The following is a 19,970-nucleotide window of genomic DNA, read 5'->3' as shown; positions in this document are numbered from 1 at the left end:
AACTTCTGACTCACTGGGAATGTGATGAAAGAAATAAAAGCTGAAATAAATGATTCTCTCTACTATTATTCTGACATTTCACATTCTTAAAATAAACTATTTTTAAAAATAAACTATAAACTAATAAACTGACCTAAGACAGGGAACTTTTACTAGGATTAAATGTCAGGAATTGTGAAAAACTGAGTTTAAATGTATTTGGCTAAGGTGTATGTAAACTTCCGACTTCAACTGTATCTGGTACTATCCCCAAGGTTTGGAAGGTGGCCCATGTACTCCTCCTTCACAAAATAGGTGACTCTTGCAACCTAAATAATTAAATTGCCCTATTTCTAAACATTCTTGCCTAGTTAAAATATTATAATCCTTGATTAATTCTCAGCTAAGATCTTTCATATCTTTGAAATGTATTCTAAATGTACATCAGTCGGGTTTTAGACCAGGTCATAGCTCTATCTCTGCTGCATCCCTAGTTATAAATGATGTCGTTAATTGTATGGATAAAAGACAACATTGTGCCGCCCATCTTCACTGACCTGTCAAAGGCTTTCGATACTCTTGATCACTCACTGCTAATTCAGAGGCTTTCCTCATTGGCCTAGACCAGGCTGCATGTAACTGGTTTAAAAATTAATTGACAGATAGAACTCAATGTGTATCTACAGATGGTGTTAAATCAGGTTTCCTGGATATTACAAAAGGTGTCCCGCAGTGTTCGATTTTGGGACTGATTTTACTGCTTACATTAACAATATAGACATGTCTGTAAAAAATTGTAACCTGCACTTGTATGCCGATGATACTGTTGTGTCTGCTGTTGGCCCCCACGGTTGACCAGGCTCTATCTGAACTACAGTCTGCAATCATTGTATAACATAAAAACTTAATTTACCTGAAATTATTTTAAAATGCAGGTAGAACTAAGTATATGTTGTTCTCTAGAGCACATAAAAATAACTCTGAATATTTATGCATATGTACTTTGGATGGTGTCCCTATTGACCATCTCTCTGCTTACAAGTATCTGGGCATCTGGATAGATGAAATGCTGTCTTTTAAAAAGCTTATTGACGAGTTAGTTAAGACGCTGAGAAGAAAAATAGGCTTCTTCTTAGAAATAAATCCTGCCTCTCATAAACAGTAGAAAGCAGATTATTCAGTCGACATCATCTATTCAGTGCTTCCCAAACTTTTTATAGTCCCGTACCCCTTCAAACATTCAACCTCCAGCTGCATACCCTCTCTAGCACCAGGGTCAGCGCATTCTCAAATGTTGTTTTTTTGCCATCATTGTAAGCCTGCCACACACACACCAAACGATACATTTATTAAACATAAGAATGAGAGTGAGTTTTTGTCACAACCKGGCTCGTGGTAAGTGACAAAGAGCTCTTATAGGACCAGGGCACAAATAATAATATAATAATCAATAATTTTGCTCGATCTTTAGCCATCTTACATATAAAGTGTGAATAACTCACCACAGGTAAATGAGAATGGTGTGCTTGAAAGGATGCATATAACTCTGCAATGTTGGGTTGTATTGGAAAGAGTCTCAGTCTTAAATCATTTTCCACACACAGGCCGTGCCCGTATTTAGTTTTCATGCTAGTGAGGGCCGAGAATCCACTCTCACATAGGTACGTAGTTGCAAAGAGCATCAGTGTCTTAACAGCGCGATTTTCCAAGGCAAGATACTCTGAGCGCAACCCAATCCAGAAATCTGGCAGAGGCTTCTGATTAAATTCAACTTTCACAGAACCGCTTGTTGCAATTTCGATGAGGCTCTCTTGTTCAGATATCGGTAAGTGGACTGGAGACTTTTTCGGGAAAGTACCTGCGTAATTGCGCACCCAGCTCACTCAGGTGCTTCGCTATATCACATTTGACATTGTCCGTAAGCTTAAGTTAATTTGCACACAAAAAAATCATACAATGATAGAAAAACCTGTGTTGTCCTTGTTAATGCAGACAGAGAAGAGCTCCAACTTCTTAATCATAGCCTCAATTTTATCCATTTAATATAGTTGCGGAGAGTCCCTGTAATCCTAGATTCAGATCATTCAGGCGAGAAAGAACATCACCCAGATAGGCCAGTCGTGTGAGAAACTAGTCATCATGCAAGTGAAAATTATGGTCAGTAAAGAAAACTTTAAGATCGTTTCTCAATTAAAAAACCAGCTCACTTCTGTATGTTGTAAAAGCGTTACATGGTCGCTACCCATATCATTGCATAGTGCAGAAAATACACGAGTTCAGGGGCCTTGCTTTAACAAAGTTAACCATTTTCACTGTAGTGTCCAAAACATATTTCAAGCTGTCAGGCATTCCCTTGGCAGCAAGAGTCTCTCGGTGGATGCTTCAGTGTACCCAAGTGGCGTCTGAAGCAACTGCTTGCACACACATTACCACTCCACTATGTCTCCCTGTCATGGCTTTTGCGCCATCAGTACAGATACCAACAAATCTTGACCACTAAAGTCCATTTGATGTCACAAAGCTGTCCAGTACTTTAAAAATACCTTTAAGTCCGGGAAAACTCCAGGGCTGGATGGCATACCAGTTGAGGTATACCAAACTTTTTTTGATGTACTCAGAAGACCGTTTATCTAGGTCAGGATATTTAAGCCATATATCCACTAGTTCCATTATATCCATGATATTTGTGATTTCCTTAAGGGTGATAGTTTGTAGTGTGATTTTCTTTACGGTCCATTGAGTCATTTAAATCCGTATTATAATTTCCCACCATAATAATAGAGTATTGCTTGTCGGCATAATAAATTGTAATATATATTTTCAAAGAAGCGTGGATCATCATTATTTGGACCGTCTATAGATTAATGAGCCAAATCTGTTTATGGTCCAATTACATATTTAAATCTACCTTGTGGATCTGTTTGAACAATTTGCACATTCAGATCAAAATGATTGTTAATTTATATCATCACCCCTTTTGAGTTTCGTTGCCCATGGGAGAAGTATATTTCAACCCCTCCAGTCCAAAAGCATTTCCAACACACTCACCTCCATTGAATTGTATACAGTTATACAAAATAAAATGACAAAATATATATAAAAAATTCTTGCATATCTTAATTTATTTCCACAATTAACAAATAATATGCGTAATAATGTTGGCAGTTAATACATAGGATTGTTACCTATAACCAGGATTGGCATAACAAAATGTACATTTTTTGGCAAGCAATTATTATTTTGGCAAACAATTATTGTGATTCATCCTGTATTGTCCCTAACATCATTACCCTATAGCAACAGATGTGGGACACACACACACGTGCAATCACGCACACGCACAATCACCACCCTTCCCCCAAACAAGCTCAGATGTTCAACAGTTATTCCATCCCCAAGCCCAACTCAAGTGAAGACTTGATGTGCAAATGCACATACAGTTGTAGCTGTTTGAGAAGGCATGCAAAATTGAGCAAGAATGTGGAGATTTTATTAACCAATGTCAAGTCCTAGCTGATGGTGCTCAAACACCCCACCCTGAAACACACACACACACAGGTCCCCTGTTGTGACCATTTCCCCAAGCATCTCTGTGCAGTCAGACCTTCTGATTATTTTGTGCTACCAGGGCCACAATAATTTGACCCCTCTCCGAGTATGTGCCCCTCGCCATGGGTTACTGCAGCTAGTGTTGCCAGCACTGCCGCTACCTGGGTGGGGGTACCCCACCGGAATCCACACTGGCTAGGTACAAGGTCATCAAGGCTCTCATTCCTTATATTATGCTCAACCCATCCGGGGGCTTGGGTTTTATTGGACCAACTCTGCCAGGTTAGCCTAGACTAGAGTGGGCAGTGCTGCTTTCGTGGGTCTCTGACCGTCTTGGCTGTAAATAGGTTACTTGCAGTAGGCCTATAAAACGGATTTCTCCTTAGTGTGTGGGTCGCTCAGGTATCTGACAAATGTCTTTGTTTTGTATGACAGTGTTTTTCTTTCTGCTTGCATTTTGTATTTGTATGTGTGTATTTTCAGTAATTTATGTAATTCAGCGCTCATCAGTAAAAGAGACCTTMGTCTCAGTATAACTCACTGATATTTAAATATATATATTTTTAACTACAAATCATTTGTTCTCATGGGGCCAGAACTCAACAGCGTGCACCACTAGGCTTTAATATGCTTGGATAATATGCTCCCTCTGCTTGAAAATGATATTATCAAACAGCAGGCTASTTACATCATTAAAAGAAGAATACGATCGAAATGCACATTACCATGAAACTGATCGGATCAAATGGTTGACATGCAGACGCAGCATTTGAGTTTCACCCGTAAAATGTGAAGAATTATCATTCACAATTGACAGTAATGGCCTTATTTATAATTAGGTAGGCTTAACTTGCTGTTTTAGAATTTTTTATTTTTATTTATGTTGAGCCACTATTTCTACTTTGTAGGCATAGGTAATTGTAACATTTGTTTAATTTGTTTTATTTGAGCCACTATTTCTACTGTGTAGGCATAGGTAATTGTTACATTTGGATGATGCATTGTAGGCTAAAGTGCCTTCGTAAAGTATTCAGACCGCTTGACTTTTTCAAAATTTTGTTAGGTTACAGCCTTATTCTAAAATCGATTATCTTATTTTTCCCCCTCATCAATCTACACACAATACCCCATATTGTAATAAAAACATGTTTTATTTTATTTTTGCAAAATGATTAAAATAAAAAAACAGAAATATCACATTTACTTAAGTATTCAGACCCTTTACTCAGTACTTTCTTGAAGTACCTTTGGCAGCAATTACAGCCTCGAATTTACTTGGGTATGACGCTACAAGCTTTGCACACCTGTATTTGGGGAGTTTCTCCCATTCTTCTCTGCAGATCCTTTCAAGCTCTGTCAGGTTGGATGGGGAGAGTCGCTGCACAGCTATTTTCATGTCTCTCCAGAGACGTTAGATCGGGTTCAAGTTCAGGATCTGGCTGGGCCACTCAAGGACAGTCAGAGACATGCCCCGAAGCCATTCCTGCGTTGTCTTGGCTGTGTGTTTAGGGTGCTTAACCTTCACTCCAGTCTGAGGTCCTGACCGCTCTGGAACAGGTTTTCATCAATGATCTCTCTGTACTTTGCTCCGTTCATCTTTGACTCGATCCTGACTAGTCTCCCAGTCCCTGCCGCTGAAAAACACCCTCACAACATGATGTTGTCACCACCATGCTTCACCGTAGGGATGGTGCCAGGTTTTCTCCAGACGTGACGCTTGGCATTCAGGCCAAAGAGTTCAATATTGGTTTCATCAGACCAGAGAATCTTGTTTCTCATGGTCTGAGAGTCTAGGTGCCTTTTGGCAAACTCCAAGCAGGCTGTCATGTGCCTTTTACTGAGTAGTGGCTTCCATCTGGCCACTCTACCATAAAGGCATGATTGGTGGAGTGCTGCAGAGATGGTTGTCCTTCTGGAAGGTTCTCCCATCTCCACAGAGGAACTCTAGAGCTCTGTCAGAGTGATAATTCAGGTTCTTGGTCACCTCCCTGACCAAGGCCCATCTCCCCCGATTGCTCAGTTTGGCAGGGCGACCAGCTCTAGGAAGAGTCTTGGTTTTTCCAAACTTCTTCCATTTAAGAATGATGGAGGACAATGTGTTCTTGGGACCTTCAATGCTGCAGAAATGTTTTGATATCCTTCCCCAGATCTGTGCCTCGACACAATCCTGTCTCGGAGCTCTACGTACATATCATTCAACCTCATGGCTTGGTTTTTGCTGACATTCACTGTCAACTTGTGGGACATTATATAGACAGGTGTGTGCCTTTCCAAATCATGTCCAATCAATTGAATTTACCACAGGTGGACTCCAATCAAGTTATAGAACCATTTCAAGGATGATCAATGGAAACAGGATGCACATGAGCTCAATTTAGAGTCTCAAAGCAATTGTTTTTATATTTTAATACATTGGCAAAAATGTTTTKAAAAACTGTTTTCGCGTTGTCATCATGGGTTGTAGATTGCTGAGAATGTGTATTTATTTAATCAATTCTAGAATAAGGCTGTAACGTAACAAAATGTGGGAAAATTCAAGGGATCTGAATACTTTCCGAAGGCACTGTATGTATATTCTGAAATGATATCATACAATAAGCTACATGTCGGTACCAACTTTCATGAGGAAATTATGCCAAAAAGAAAATAATTGTGCTGCTGTACCTAAAAACAAAAAGCACTACACCACCGCCCCCAACAACAGATATTAGACAGCTCCACGAAAAGGGACCGAGTGAGAAAATCACAGCGCTGATTACACAAAGCCTACTGTATCTATGACTTGCCATAGCGCATTGCGCAATAGCAACATATTCTGCGTTCACTTGAAATTATATGATCTTAAAGAATAGTTTGAACAGAAAACCGCTAACCTATACGTGTGATTGACTAGGAATATGATATGATGGCAGAAATAGGGACCTTGTTGATAGCTTTGTCAATAAAACAAACTTTCTTTAAAAAAATGTCATGTTCGTGCCTACAAAACTCCTTCCCGCGAGGCTCGCATGTTGTTGACATGCCTACCTGGCTTGGGGACATCTCCAGGTGGGGACACAGACAATGGCTTTTAAAAAGTAGGCATATACCTATAAGACAACATAACACCAATGACACAACAATGTTGTCCCCACACTTTTAAACCTGGACTTACAGTATAATATAAACAAATATGCCATTTAGCAGACACTTATAGTAATACATGTATACATTTTAGCACGGGTGGCCACAGTGGGAACCAAACCCCACGATGCTGACGTGCAAGTACAATGCTCTACCAACCAAGCCACACAGGACCATGTCTATGGACTTCAGTTGTATGCCCATATCCTTGCACCTGTAGACAGATACCTGATTCGCGGTTCGTTGCCTGAAAAAAGTATTGGGCAATGTTGATATGGTCCCCTTTCAAACAGCCCCATTTTTACCACATTCTTGTCAGCATTCACCTTTTATGTAGCCATTGTTTAGCCGCACCTGAGCAAGAGACATTCAACTTTGACCCTGTTGTTTGCGACTGTTGTCCTGGTAACCTAACAGGACAGCAAGCTCCAAATTCTTCAGACAGAAATGCACTGCTTTAATTTCTTCACATTCACAACACAGTTAGCAGCTCGCCATACTTGTAAATAATTACCTTGTTCATTTTCCTTATGGGGAATAAAAGGTTGGCGACAGTTAAACTCAAAACATTGTCAGATATGTTCTGGTAATTATGAGTTGGCTAGCCAGCTAGATACTGGAGCTAGCTAACACGCTAGCATCAAACCAAAACGTTGTCCAAAAAGTTGCTTTTACGTGCCTGGCTTGCTAGATTGACATAGCTATCCTAAATACATTTTTAAACAGATGGGTTTTCAGGTGCAACAAATTTAGCAGGTAATGCCATTTGAACTAGGCTGCTGCAATGACATGCAAACTGCCGTTTTTTGTGTTTATACTTTTCCATAATGACAAGGACAAGTTTGATGTCAGACAACAATGTGATTTAATGCGTGCCAAAGACGGTAAGATGAAAGGCGACGTTTTTACTGAAGGGTCGGCGGGATTTTTAAATACATTACCGCAATTATAAATAGGTCGTTTGGCAGGAATAAAAATACAGGTTTTGTCGCCGGCGATACCTTTCAGATATAAAGAAAAGTCAGAAAAAAGTTGCCGGAACACTAAGGTTGGCAGGTTTTTGAAAAGGGATAAGATAGTCCACTAACTGTGTCCAGAGAGACTGGTGCGTTTCAGTGCTGAGAGACGTGAGGGACGAAAGGCCCGTGATGCTGATGACTGCTGCTGTTTTCCTTATGTTTAACATCATTTCTTCTCACAAACACGTCGCCAGCTGGAAAAGGCCAGCGAGCTTGGGCTTCCCGAGGCCTAGCTGCACAACCACACGCAGTGAAAAGACGGAGAGGGGGAGAACGAGAGAGAGAGAGATGGAGGGAGGGAGGGAGAGCTTGGTCTGCGCAGCCTGCAGACACCACTCAGCTAAAAGCTGATAGGAAGTGACGGGCTGCTGATTAGTCAACTCACAGCCCCGGCGACCAGTGGCTGTATGTGTACGGGGCTGCGTGCACACTGAACACACAAAGATTGAATAGATACATACAGATTGAGAAGACACACACACAATCCTACACAGGGTTCGTTCTAGCCCTATTTATCTGCTGTGATGCATGCTTAAAGGCATACAGTGAAGGTTTTCCTTTGCACGCACGCATATTCCTTTGCGCGTGTGTGAGCACATGTATGAAGGGGGGATGTTGGTTGGTTGGTTGGTTGGTTACCTTGAGGAGATAGACAGGGATGTTGCTGAAGTCCACAGGGAGCTTGAGCAGGAAGCGAGCGGAGAACTCCCCCGTCTGGAACACGAGAGGCAAGGGAAAAAGAACATCACACCGTGTACAGATGGAGAACAGACAGGCACACAGGGTAACACACAGGTCATATAGAAACAACACAGGCGTACTGCATGGGAATGATTAGGGATGGCTAAAGATGAGTGAATAGCAAATGAGATTTCAGAACCTGCTTGAATACATCTCATCCATCTGTCTTAATGGGCCGATTTTTGGACAAGTGAGAGGTATTTATTTCCTGATTTTAGGGAGCTATTGATCCTACGGATTTTCAATGTGGTTCATTTGCTGACTAGCTAAGTCTAAAAGGTTCATTGTATTTTTAGCCTACGGTCTAGAAAAAATGATCAATCCATTGAAAGAGATACTTTTTAGCTAGTAGTTCTGAAAGTAGCACCTACGAGACAAAAGTGGACCGCCGAAAATTGCATACTACGTCACATACGTGCAGATAGGTGCACCGCGTCATTACTCTCTCCCGCTCTGCTGTGTGCGCATCTTTCCAGCTGTCACTCAAATGATGAGGGGCTGAAGCTTATTGGTTCAGCCTCCATTAAAAGTCACTTTCAAACTAGGGATTTTGTGGCTAATTGAGGCCAAACAGTAATTCTGCTTATAGATGATGAATGTATGAACTACACATCAACACATCCAGCCCAGATCCTGAGGTTTAAAAAAATACTTAGTCGCCAAAGTTCCAGAGAATGTCTTTAACAACTTTTCCAAGAAAAATTATGTAAAAATGTAGAAATAACGCAGATTAACAAATATATGACGAAAGGAATTACGAGATATAGAACAATAAAGCCATCTTAAGGCAAACCTCATCTGCAAAGACAGAACTTTCACATGTACACATTGACATTTCCCTAAAAATCATCCTTTCCCATCAAGGCACATATATAAGACCTTCTATTCCATAAAAGTAGTAGGTTAGTTAGTGGGGGAGTGTGTCTCCACACACACACACACACACACACAGAGTAGACACAGACATATACACACGGCCTTGCTTTGGAACATGCTTGGGGCGCCACATCCTCACCTAGCATAATCCGCCCTTTCACAAGGCGGTTCAGTGACAGCGAAATTCCCTTCGCTGCTGTGAATGTATTAACCATGTAGCCAGCTGAACTGGTTGTGTATGTCTACATTATGTCTGGGGTTTAGGTGCTGCAATTTATGTAGGTTTAGATTGGATGAGGTTTAGATGTGGGGGTCAAATGTTTGAGAGAATCAAGAGAAACTATAGCCTCATATCAGTCTGTACACAAAATTAAACCAGTGCAAAGTTTTTAAATAATCAGTGTGCGTGTGCACCAAAAAATATTTCAAACAAAGAGAAGCTGAATGCTGAGCCACATACTAGGCACAACTCTGGGTGGATGTAACTATGCCCTGCGACGTGGCTGTATCATGTAGCGTACCCAGCTGTTCTTGTGCCCGGCGTAGATCTCCATGCTGCGGCTGTAGTTGGGGTCCTCGAGCAGGCTGTCGTACTCAAAGAGCAGCCGGGAGCTCTCGCGCAGACGCTGGCACTGGTACTGGTGGTACTGCTGGATCAGCTCCTTCACCAGCTGCAGCAGGCACTCCGGGTCCCCCGCATCCCACTGGACCAGGTGCTGGAGAGAGAGAGTGAGAAGTTATTAGAGTTTTTTTTTGTTAAGGCCTTGGTGCAAAGTGAACAAAATAGCTGAAAGCCTATACAACTCAAAGCATGTTCATTTTGCGTCGATATAGTCTCAGTTCATGATCTATGTTATCCATTCTGGTATCTAACTGCAGAGAACTATCCTTTGAGGCACTGACTTGATTTCATCTACCCTAGAGGCCATTTAGCCATGTAAGAGGAGCGAAATCAATTGAAACGATGAAAGGAATTGAAAACACAATGGCGAGGAAAGAGCCCCATTGGTTCACTAGAGCCCCATTGACATCCATTACGGGAATAATCCCAAACTATCCCATTTACCCCCTCTCTTCTTCCTGCATCGCAGGAACATGACATCGCCACAGGATTTCCTGAAGCGACACAGAGCTGCGTCGGTTCGCAGGGAATCCTTTGATCATTCCCACCCCCCAACGGCAATATATCTGACCTCATTTGCCAAAATGGTTGAAAGAACTGGCTCAAAAAGGAGGAAAGGAAAGTTACCAAGACAAATGTTAGTGATGGGAAGGAGCATTGTTTCAAGGAAGCGGATAAGGATAGCAGGGACCTGGCCAATATTTCTTTGGCGCTCCAACTTTTTTGGTACACAATGGTTTGGTTAGGCATCAAAGACTGGACTTTGTGAGCCACAAATGGAATATTTTCCATTTAGACAACAGAGAAGGGAAAAATATACTCTGAGTGTTGTTGGGACATTCCTGATCCTTAAATTAAACATGTTGAGTGCATTTTGAGTTCCAGTTCCATACAGCGTATGCTATTTTGAGTAGTGGACAGAGCGACCCTTGCGTGTCTGAACAGTCCATTGTACATTTGCGATAACTCTCCTCCCACCAAACAGAGTATTTGCATGAACAATGCCAAATTCCCCTGACCTCACTGACTGAAGCTGACAACAGGTATGCAAATGTACAGTAAACAAGGCATAAACAAGCAACCACCTGTCACGAATCGGTAAGCCTTGTTACACAACATCTTCCACTGGCCTAATTATACAAAACAGGATGTTATTCCTCCCTCTGAAGGGGGGTAATTGTTCACTGACGTATGAGGAATAAAAATATAACATTTTAATTTGAGTGACACTGTGCGAAAACAAACTGCGGGAAACATGTCAGCCAAATAAACACAAATGGACGACTGAGCCTAGATGCAACGTAGCACTACGCAGTGGTCTCCTGTCGACTTACTTGGAGTAGTAGAGGAAACTCAATAGTTCAAAATGGGGCATACACGTGTGAGAACAGAGGCAGTGACTTAATGAGTTTGTCACACTTTTTGGACTTTTAAATGACAGTGCTCTTGTTGTTTTCAACATGATTTTTGCTCGCTTCAGTGAGGCACAACTTTGTCTGCAGGCTTAGCTGAAACACACATACAGATGGAGAAAGGAGAGGGAAGATCCATTGAGCTGGAGCTTGCCCATTTGAGCGAGACTTACAGTAAGCTAGTCATCATTACGGACAGCACTCCAAACAACAATAGGACAGGCATGAAGGCAGAACTTCACGGTTCAAATCAAAGTACAAAATGGAGTGTAGCCAACATGAAAGGATATTTTCTTTGGAAGACAATATAGTCTAATGACCCTATTCATATTATTTTGATCAGTTCACAACAAGTTTGTCTTAGAGGGCACACTGCATCGGTTCAGGTCAGTTCCATTTCAAAGCCGGTCAATCCAGGCTTGAATTGAATGGCCTTTGAACCCGAAAATGCTATTTTCACACTTATATATCTCAGTTTAAATTCTTGTTTGGTATGGAAATCAAACTGATCTTAACTCTGGTGAACTAAGTCCATGAACACAGGCCTAAAAGCTCCCGTGAAGAAGTGAAAGCTAACCCTGTCACTGGCCCCTTCTGAAAGCTGGATCCAAGCCAAATGACCAAACTGTGACTAGACAACAACAAACAACTGAGTCGTGACATAACCGGTGATGACATAACCACAATTCCAGTCTGATGGCAGCTGTTCCAATGTGTATTCTCTGCTCATGCTGCGGTTTGTATGCATCACTCCGTTTCTTTGGCGTGGTTGTATAGCAGTTCTGTCAACCGGCCATAGGTCGGTCCAGTTGTAGAGCGAATGTATAGATAAATCAGCTACTATGAACGTGAGTGTGTGGATAAGGAGGGTCATAGGTCCCAAAAGTAGCCCATACCAACCCTTATGCATTGGGGAGTAATGATGACACAAGGCCAGTCTTTGACCTCTGTCAACTTAACTGCTTGGCTGTCTGTATGTCGGTCTGTCTACGTCAGTCTGTCTGTCCATATCACGTCAGAAGAAAGCTTCCATTGTTTCCTATTGGACCACGCCCCTCCTCCTGCCATCGAACAGGGAAGCAGAGGGCAAAGTTAGGCCATTCAGTACCGGTGACCTCATCATCCTGAGCTGCGAGTGGTTACCAGCAATGTCGGGCTTCCCGAAATATGAGGGAGATGCAAACAAGGACGGGCATTGTCCAAAGAGGCAGCAAGATGGCCCAGAGGCAGGAACGAGCTGAAACTGAGGCGGGACTGAGAGGAAGTGCTGTGTCAGGATTGTGACATCATATATCATTGAAACTTCACTGAGGAGGAAGGGAGAGGGAGGGGGAAAGGCAGCAGAAGGAAAAAAGAGGAAGAGAGAAATAAGCAAGGGCTGAGGGGCAGGGATATACTAGTGATATAAGGAAAACTTCCTCTTGACAAACCATTAGGCCTACTCTTTTGGGGCTCACAGATGGTAGAACGGCACTGTAATTGATTCTTGAGTCTAAAAAGGTAGGCCTACCACCAGGGATCATCAGCTAGATTCAGCCGCGGGGCCGATTTTATCTTGAGCGAATGGTCGGGGGGCCGGAACATAATTACAAATCATTTGTAGACGACAAATTGACCATAAGAAGCCCAAACAGATATGTTTGACTAAAACATTATCATTTCAAACAGTTTTGTTTGAACTTTTTTCAATTGACATTTCTTTGTATATAATATATATATATATATATATATATATATATATATATACACACATATAAAAATGATGCCAGCTGATTCATGAATTAGACTGGCTGAGAAACGCTGCCTGTCTCTCTCTCTCTAGTCCCGACTCCCGACCACTACAGGTTCATTCTTATGGGACAGTTGGAGATCGAATTTGAATATTGAAACAATGTTGCAAATGTCGGAGAGATATATAGCAAGGTTTATACAAATCTCTGCTGTTGAAAACGAAATGTTAGTCTAAAAGAAATGTGAGATAATGTCTAAATGCTTTTTATAGTGGAGATCAAGTTTAGAACTTCCCTGCCTGGGCTGATGAGACAGTGGATTGCGCAGTGAGATGGAACAGAGTAAATAGGCATTTTAATGTCATTGGAGTTAGCCGATGGTAACTTGTGGATTATAAACTGGGTGGTTTGAGCCCTGAATGCTGATTGGCTGACACAGTGGTATAACAGACCGCATACCACGTGTATGACAAAACATTATTTTTACTGCTCTAATTATGTTGGTAACCAGTTTATAATAGCAATAAGACACCTCGGGGGTTTGTGGTATATGGTCAATATACCACGGCTAAGAGCTGTATCCAGGCACTCCACGTTGCGCATAAGAACATCCCTTAGCCGTGGTAAATTGGCCATATACCACACCCCGTCATGCATTATTGCTTAAATAGACACTGGCTGGAATGCGCTTTTAACCAATCAGCATTAGACCCACATGTTATATATTTATTTACAAAAAAATATATGGGGGATTGGAAATGATGCAAGATAATTAATTAGACTAGTTTATCGGTCTTAGATTCCTTCTTTTAAAGGCCCAGTGCATTCAAAATTCTGCTTTCCTGTGTTTTGTATGGTATTGTACAACAGCTGATGAAACTAACACTGTAAAAGTGTGAAAAAATGTGATCAGTGTTGCTGGTTGAAAATACAATTTACACAGGACCTTATAATTGCATGGGTGGGAGTTTTGGCTTGCCTGGTGTCAACACCAGAAAGTAAATTGGTTATAGACCAATAACAAAGTGTTCCAATCCCCTCTGCCAATTACAGTGAGTTTTACGTTTTCCCCTCCCCACTCAAACAGAAACATTTCTGCTTGAAAAATAGTTTTTTGCTAAAAAGCTATTTCTGTCCATTTGAATGGAAAAATATTACAGTAAGGTACTTAATTGTTACCCAGAAATGATTTGATATTGATATAAATACGGCTGCATGGGGCATTTAAACAACAGCATTTTAATAAAAAGGGGGGAATGTATAGACTACATAAAGATAGTCAGAGGTCACTGACAAACACAATCTAGCTCCAAACCTGACAAGGTAGCATACAAATCCACAGGACTGGCTGATGCAATTCCATTAGAGAAGACATTACATTTCATTGGATGCAGTCTTGGGGAAAATACAATAACTTTCAGCAAATTGGGCATCATTTCAGATTCCCAAACCAATAAGGAGCTAATAGAACAAGGTCAGGAGAAAATGGGTACGACGTGTGAAATCACATGTTCTCAAGAACAAGCTGTAGGCCCCCTCTCACTGAAGAGACCCAAGCTGACAGAATTATGTCTTCCTCTGCCATAACGACTGTGTCGTGCCGGTCCAATATTTCACTGAGCCGCACAGAGAGAAGGGTGCTGCCATCTGAAATGTAAAGATAATTATATAGGCCAAGGCAAATATTTGTTTGTGCATTTAATGTGATTTTTATATATGCTGGCAACCTGATCCAATAAATCGCTTGCTGACTTGAACGTATCAGGCATAAAAATAAAAATAAAGTATTAAATTAATCCGCAGTTAGTCTTCTAATTGAAGTGTGGGCTCGCACCCTGTTTCGCCCACGGAAAGTGCCAAGTCTAAGATCACATTAAATTGCTCTTGTCATGTGTTTAAGACACTTGGCAATGGAATCCTCAGCCCTGTAGTGTTCCTAAAGACAACCATGCGGCTTGGGCCCAACATGGCACTACAGTGGTGGCTCCACTAAAAGTTTTGCGATTATGCTGTGGGACTTTAAGGTAATTTGTGGTTTAGTACGGTATCCTGCATCACCACTTCATTGCTCCAGACCAGCGCAAGGGGGAGTTAGAGCACTGATTATGCTTTTGGCGCTACTGTGTCTCTAATTGACAATGAATGGGAAACATAAACCTAAATAGAAATGGATAATTGTGCACGACTTCAATATTTAAAAAAAATGGTCGTTACATTAAGGTTTTTATTCTACGAGAAACTTAGACTACAATAGGGTGTGGAAATTATAGGATTATTTTGCTTTTACTGTAGTACTGTAGCCTACTCCCGACCGGTCACGTTGTACAGCACCTGAGTGGCGCAGCGGTCTAAGACCCTGCATCGCAGTGCAAGCTGTGTTGCTACAGATGCTGGTTCAATACCCATGCAGGCCTCAACTGGGAGACCCATGAGATGACTATAGGTTTTTGGTTTTTCTCCCTCTATAAACATAAATAAATAATTCTAAATAACAAACTGGCTTCATTTACAAATTAGTAACAATGTCTCACCCCATGTTCAAGAACGGCCTTTTTCTCGCTCATTTTACATTATTTGAAAATGAAATCATCTCCAAAATGTAATTTTTTTTAACAAAGCGATTATTATTATTATTACTATTATTAATTTAGATTCATATAAAAGCCCCTTGGATATCCTCACAGATATATTATTAACCCTGTTATTAGCAGGTCATATTGGTTACGGCTCCCGAGTGGCACACAATGGGATTGCCTTGCAGTTCTCCAGCTGTATCCACTGAAATAGCGGTGGGCGTGCAAGGTTCAAGGCACGAGGGCAGGGGGCACGGGATGGGCCACAGAGCGGTGCACAGAAGACGGACCTAGCCCATGGGGAAGGGAGGAAGAGGAAGGGGTGGTGGACCCACACCCCGCCCCATTGGGTAGCACAGAGCAACACTTTAAGGGGCATTGCACTAATAATGGCGCTGACTAGGGAAACGTTCCCGCTGTTCTTAGTGCCAGTCTGCACGTTCAAACTAAAACAATGTAACTAATAATGGCGTGAAAAATGCCCCGTAGATATGAATTTGGAGGGCAGATATGATTAAATATTAAAGCATTAGACCTCTCACTAAAGGCGTCAGTCAAAAGTTATACTTAAATCAGAACTGGATTTAAGGAAAAATGACATGAAAAGCACACATTTGTAAATCCCAAACTCTAAAAGTAATAAAAGGAAAGGTAGACACAAGACGTAAACAAGATGCTGTGTTTTTATTTACAGTAGTGATGGACAGCTGGTGGCATTTTGAAAACAGGTTTTCAAACACTTGTAGCCCAATTAGCAGGACAATAGACTCTTATAGCCCGGCTACTGTAGGTGTACTTGCAATGTACTCAATGCTTAATTAAGTACTCTAAGTGTTACAAAAAAAGTGTAAAATTTCTAACTCAAAACAGCAGTACAGTATCTCTTCGTCAACATCTTTATGCTTTCGTTAATTAAATAACTAGAAAAAGACATTCAAAATGCAGATGCTACCCGTAACCACGAGAGGACTTGAAAATGAGCCGGCGCTGAGAGGATCACCAAAACTATAGGTGTTTTGGTTTCAGTGCATTTTCTTTAAAAAAAAAAGTATATAGCCTATCAATGTGTAGGCATACTGTGTAATAAAATCGATAATAAAATAAAGGTTAAATAAAAATAAATAAATGAATATGTACTAAAAACGTGAATGTGTTTTTGCAGAGCATACAACCATGCCGACAACCATCCGTGGAGATCAGTGGACAAAGAGCTGGACAATGGGCCGCACCGAAAAAAACACATTGGTTGCCAAGAAAGCGGTTAGTTTTGCTAGATTCTTCAAATGTGTACGCAGCATGTGTGTGTTGGAGTCACTTTTAGTTCTTAATTGATCTACCGTTTCTATCATAGGCCACTGTGATTGATGAGGGCTCAGGGCGGTACCATTCTGCTCATCTGATGAAGGTGCACATGGATCAGATTCAAACTTTGAAGACCGAGATCGAGTCATTGAAGGCAGACCAGCAGAAAGAGAAGCATTATCGGAGGGCAGAGATACGGGCGACAGCTGATGCATTGGTCCAGAGATAGGCGGCATTGGCGGAAAGTCAGGCGGAGAATGACGCATTGAAGAGGGCGAGGAACGAGATGGAGTCACAATCCATGCCAGGCACACCTGTGTGCTCTGGAACTCCACCTCCGACAGGCAGAGTCAACATACATGGCGGGTTCATCAGGTCGTCGGGTTCACCCTGACATTTCCATTCCTCTACTGACAACAGAACTTGACCAACTGCTCACCAGGCACAGCAAGGGCCACCCGGACCGTTATGCTGTTCTGCTATTCCAAGGATGTGTAACCAAAGAGAGATACCACGAGTGGGCACAGAATACCAACTGGGATGGATCCCGAGGCAAATATGGCTTACCAGTGAACCCGGGTGTTCATCATTAATACTGTGTCTCAGAAGTTTCTGTTCATTACTGATGCAACCTGAAAAAGCATTAAAGACAGAGTTAATGAGTACTTTAGGTCACCGAGAATATCTGGACATGGCCTGCTCTCCCTTATGTAAGGAATTAGGCACTTTTCCATGTTTACTAAAGTATGTAATGTAGGCTATGTTTACTTGTCAGACTGCACAGTAGCCTAATAAAAAAATGCAGGTGGCTTATATCTTCAAAATGCTTTAAATGCATTATTATCCAAATGTAAAAGCATATACTGTACAGTACTGTATTTCTTCATCAGCATCCTTATGCTTTCGTTGATAAAAATACTCTTTCAAAATGCAGATGTTTATTTAGTTATGGATCTATAACGAATTACTATGGGAATAAATATTACTGAATTACAGAAATATTGGAACAAAGTAGACTAATGAAGGTAAACAAATTGTTGCTTACTGGAAAATACTCTTTCAAACCCAAACGGTCACGTTGTACAGCGCCATTATGGCTATTAGCAGGTAGTTGGACAATAGACATTATTATTATTATGTATCACATCCGACCGTGATTTTGAGTCCCATAGGGCGGCGCACAATTGACCCAGCGTTTCTCTCCCTCTAAAAAATAAATATTATTTTGGCTTTTATTCAGATTACAATCGCTCACTTTCATTTAAAAAAACAAACAAAATAACCTCCAAAATATTGTTACATATTATCAAGTAGATGGCACAGTCATATAGCCTGGCACCTACATAAAGTTAAGTGACTCACTCATTCATGGCTTCTTTCTGATAGTCTTTAATAAAGAAATGTTTTTGTTATCCTGACCTGGACACCATTTACAGTAGCCCTCCCGACTGGCGCAGCAGTCTAAGACACTGCATCACAGTGCAAAATGCATTGCTACAGATGCAGGTTCGATACCCGAGCCGGCGTCCACCGGGAGACCCATATGTAATTATTGGCGGTCACACCAATCGATATACTGTAGGCGACATGAGTCTCACTAGTGTTGTGGTGTAGGTCTTATTTAAAGTTAGAAAAAGTTATGCTTATTTACATAAGCATTCAGACCCTTCGCTATGAGACTCGAAATTAAGCTCAGGTGCATCCTGTTTCCAATGGTTCTACAACTTGATCAGAGTCCACCAGTTGTAAATTCAATTGATTGGACATGATTTGGAAAGGCACACACCTGTCTATATAAGGGCCCACAGTTGACAGTGCATGTCAGAGCAAAAACCAAGCCATGAGGTCGAAGGAATTGTCCGTAAAGCTCCGAGACAGGATTGTGTTGAGGTACAGATCTGGGGAAAGGTACCAAAAAATTTCTGCAGCTTTGAAGGTCCCCAAGAACACAGTGGCCTCCATCACTATTCAATGGAAGAAATTTGGAACCACCACGATTCTTCCTAGAGCTGGCCGCCCGGCTAAACTTCTCAATCGGGGGAGAAGATCCTTAGTCAGGGAGGTGACTCTAACACACTCTGACAGAGCTCCAGAGTTCCTCTGTGGAGATGGGAGAACCTTCCAGAAGGACAACCATCTCTGCAGCACTCCACCAATCAGGCCTTTATGGTAGAGTGGCCAGACGGAAGCCTCACAGCCCGCTTGGAGTTTGCCAAAAGGCACCTAAAGACTCTCAGACCATGAGAAACAAGATTCTCTGGTCTGATGAAAGAAAGATTATTGCCCTTTGTGTTGTTGTCTGCGCCCAATAATGTTTGTACCCTGTTTTGACCTGTTACCATGTTGTTGTCATGTTGTGTTGCTACCATGCTGTGTTGTCATGTGTTGCTGTCATGCTATGTTGTTGTCTTAGGTCTCTCTTTTTGCAGTGTTGTCTCTCTTCTCGTGATGTGTGTTTAGTCCTATATTTTTATTAAATGTATTTTTTATCCCAGCCCCTGCAGAAGGCCTTTTGCATTTTGGTAGGCCGTCATTGTGAATAAGAATTTGTTCTTAACTGATTTGACTAGTTAAATAAAGGTTAAATAAATGAAAATAAAAGATTGAACTCTTTGGTCCGAATTCCAAGTATCAAGTCTGGAGGAAACCTGGCACCATCCCTACGGTGAAGGATGATGGTGGCAGCATCATGCTGTGGGGATGTTTTTCAGTGGCAGGGACTGGGAGACTAGTCAGGATCGAGGCAAAGATGAACGGAGCAAAGTAGAGAGAAATCCTTGATGAAAACCTGCTCCAGAGCTCTCAGGACCTCAGACTGGGGCAAAGGTTCACCTTCCAACAGGACAACAACCCTAAGCACACAGCCAAGACAATGCAGGATTGGCTTCGGGAGAAGTCTATGAATGTCCTTGAGTGGCCCAGCCAGAGCCCGGACTTGAACCTATCGAACATCTCTGGAGAGACCTGAAAATAGTTGGGCAGCAACGCTCCCCATCCAACCTGACAGAGCTTGAGAGGATCCGCAGAGAAGGGGAGAAACTCCC

The 19,970-nt window shown here is 41.7% G+C and overlaps 1 protein-coding gene across 1 annotated transcript in view; it reads right to left on the bottom strand.

Moving 5' to 3' along the window:
- The window catches only part of babam2 (BRISC and BRCA1 A complex member 2), a 191,826-nt gene that overhangs the window by 126,201 nt on the left and 45,655 nt on the right, over nt 1–19,970 (bottom strand). Inside the window, exons 5-6 of the mRNA XM_024135970.2 lie at nt 9,809–10,003; nt 8,310–8,384 (exon numbers count right to left, since the gene is read on the bottom strand). Coding sequence (XP_023991738.1) covers nt 8,310–8,384; nt 9,809–10,003 — 270 coding nt within the window. The remainder of the gene's footprint in view (nt 1–8,309; nt 8,385–9,808; nt 10,004–19,970) is intronic.

Source organism: Salvelinus sp. IW2-2015, unplaced genomic scaffold, assembly GCF_002910315.2.
Source record: "Salvelinus sp. IW2-2015 unplaced genomic scaffold, ASM291031v2 Un_scaffold702, whole genome shotgun sequence".
NCBI lineage: Eukaryota > Metazoa > Chordata > Actinopteri > Salmoniformes > Salmonidae > Salvelinus > Salvelinus sp. IW2-2015.
This window is presented reverse-complemented; position numbering and strand designations above follow the sequence as displayed.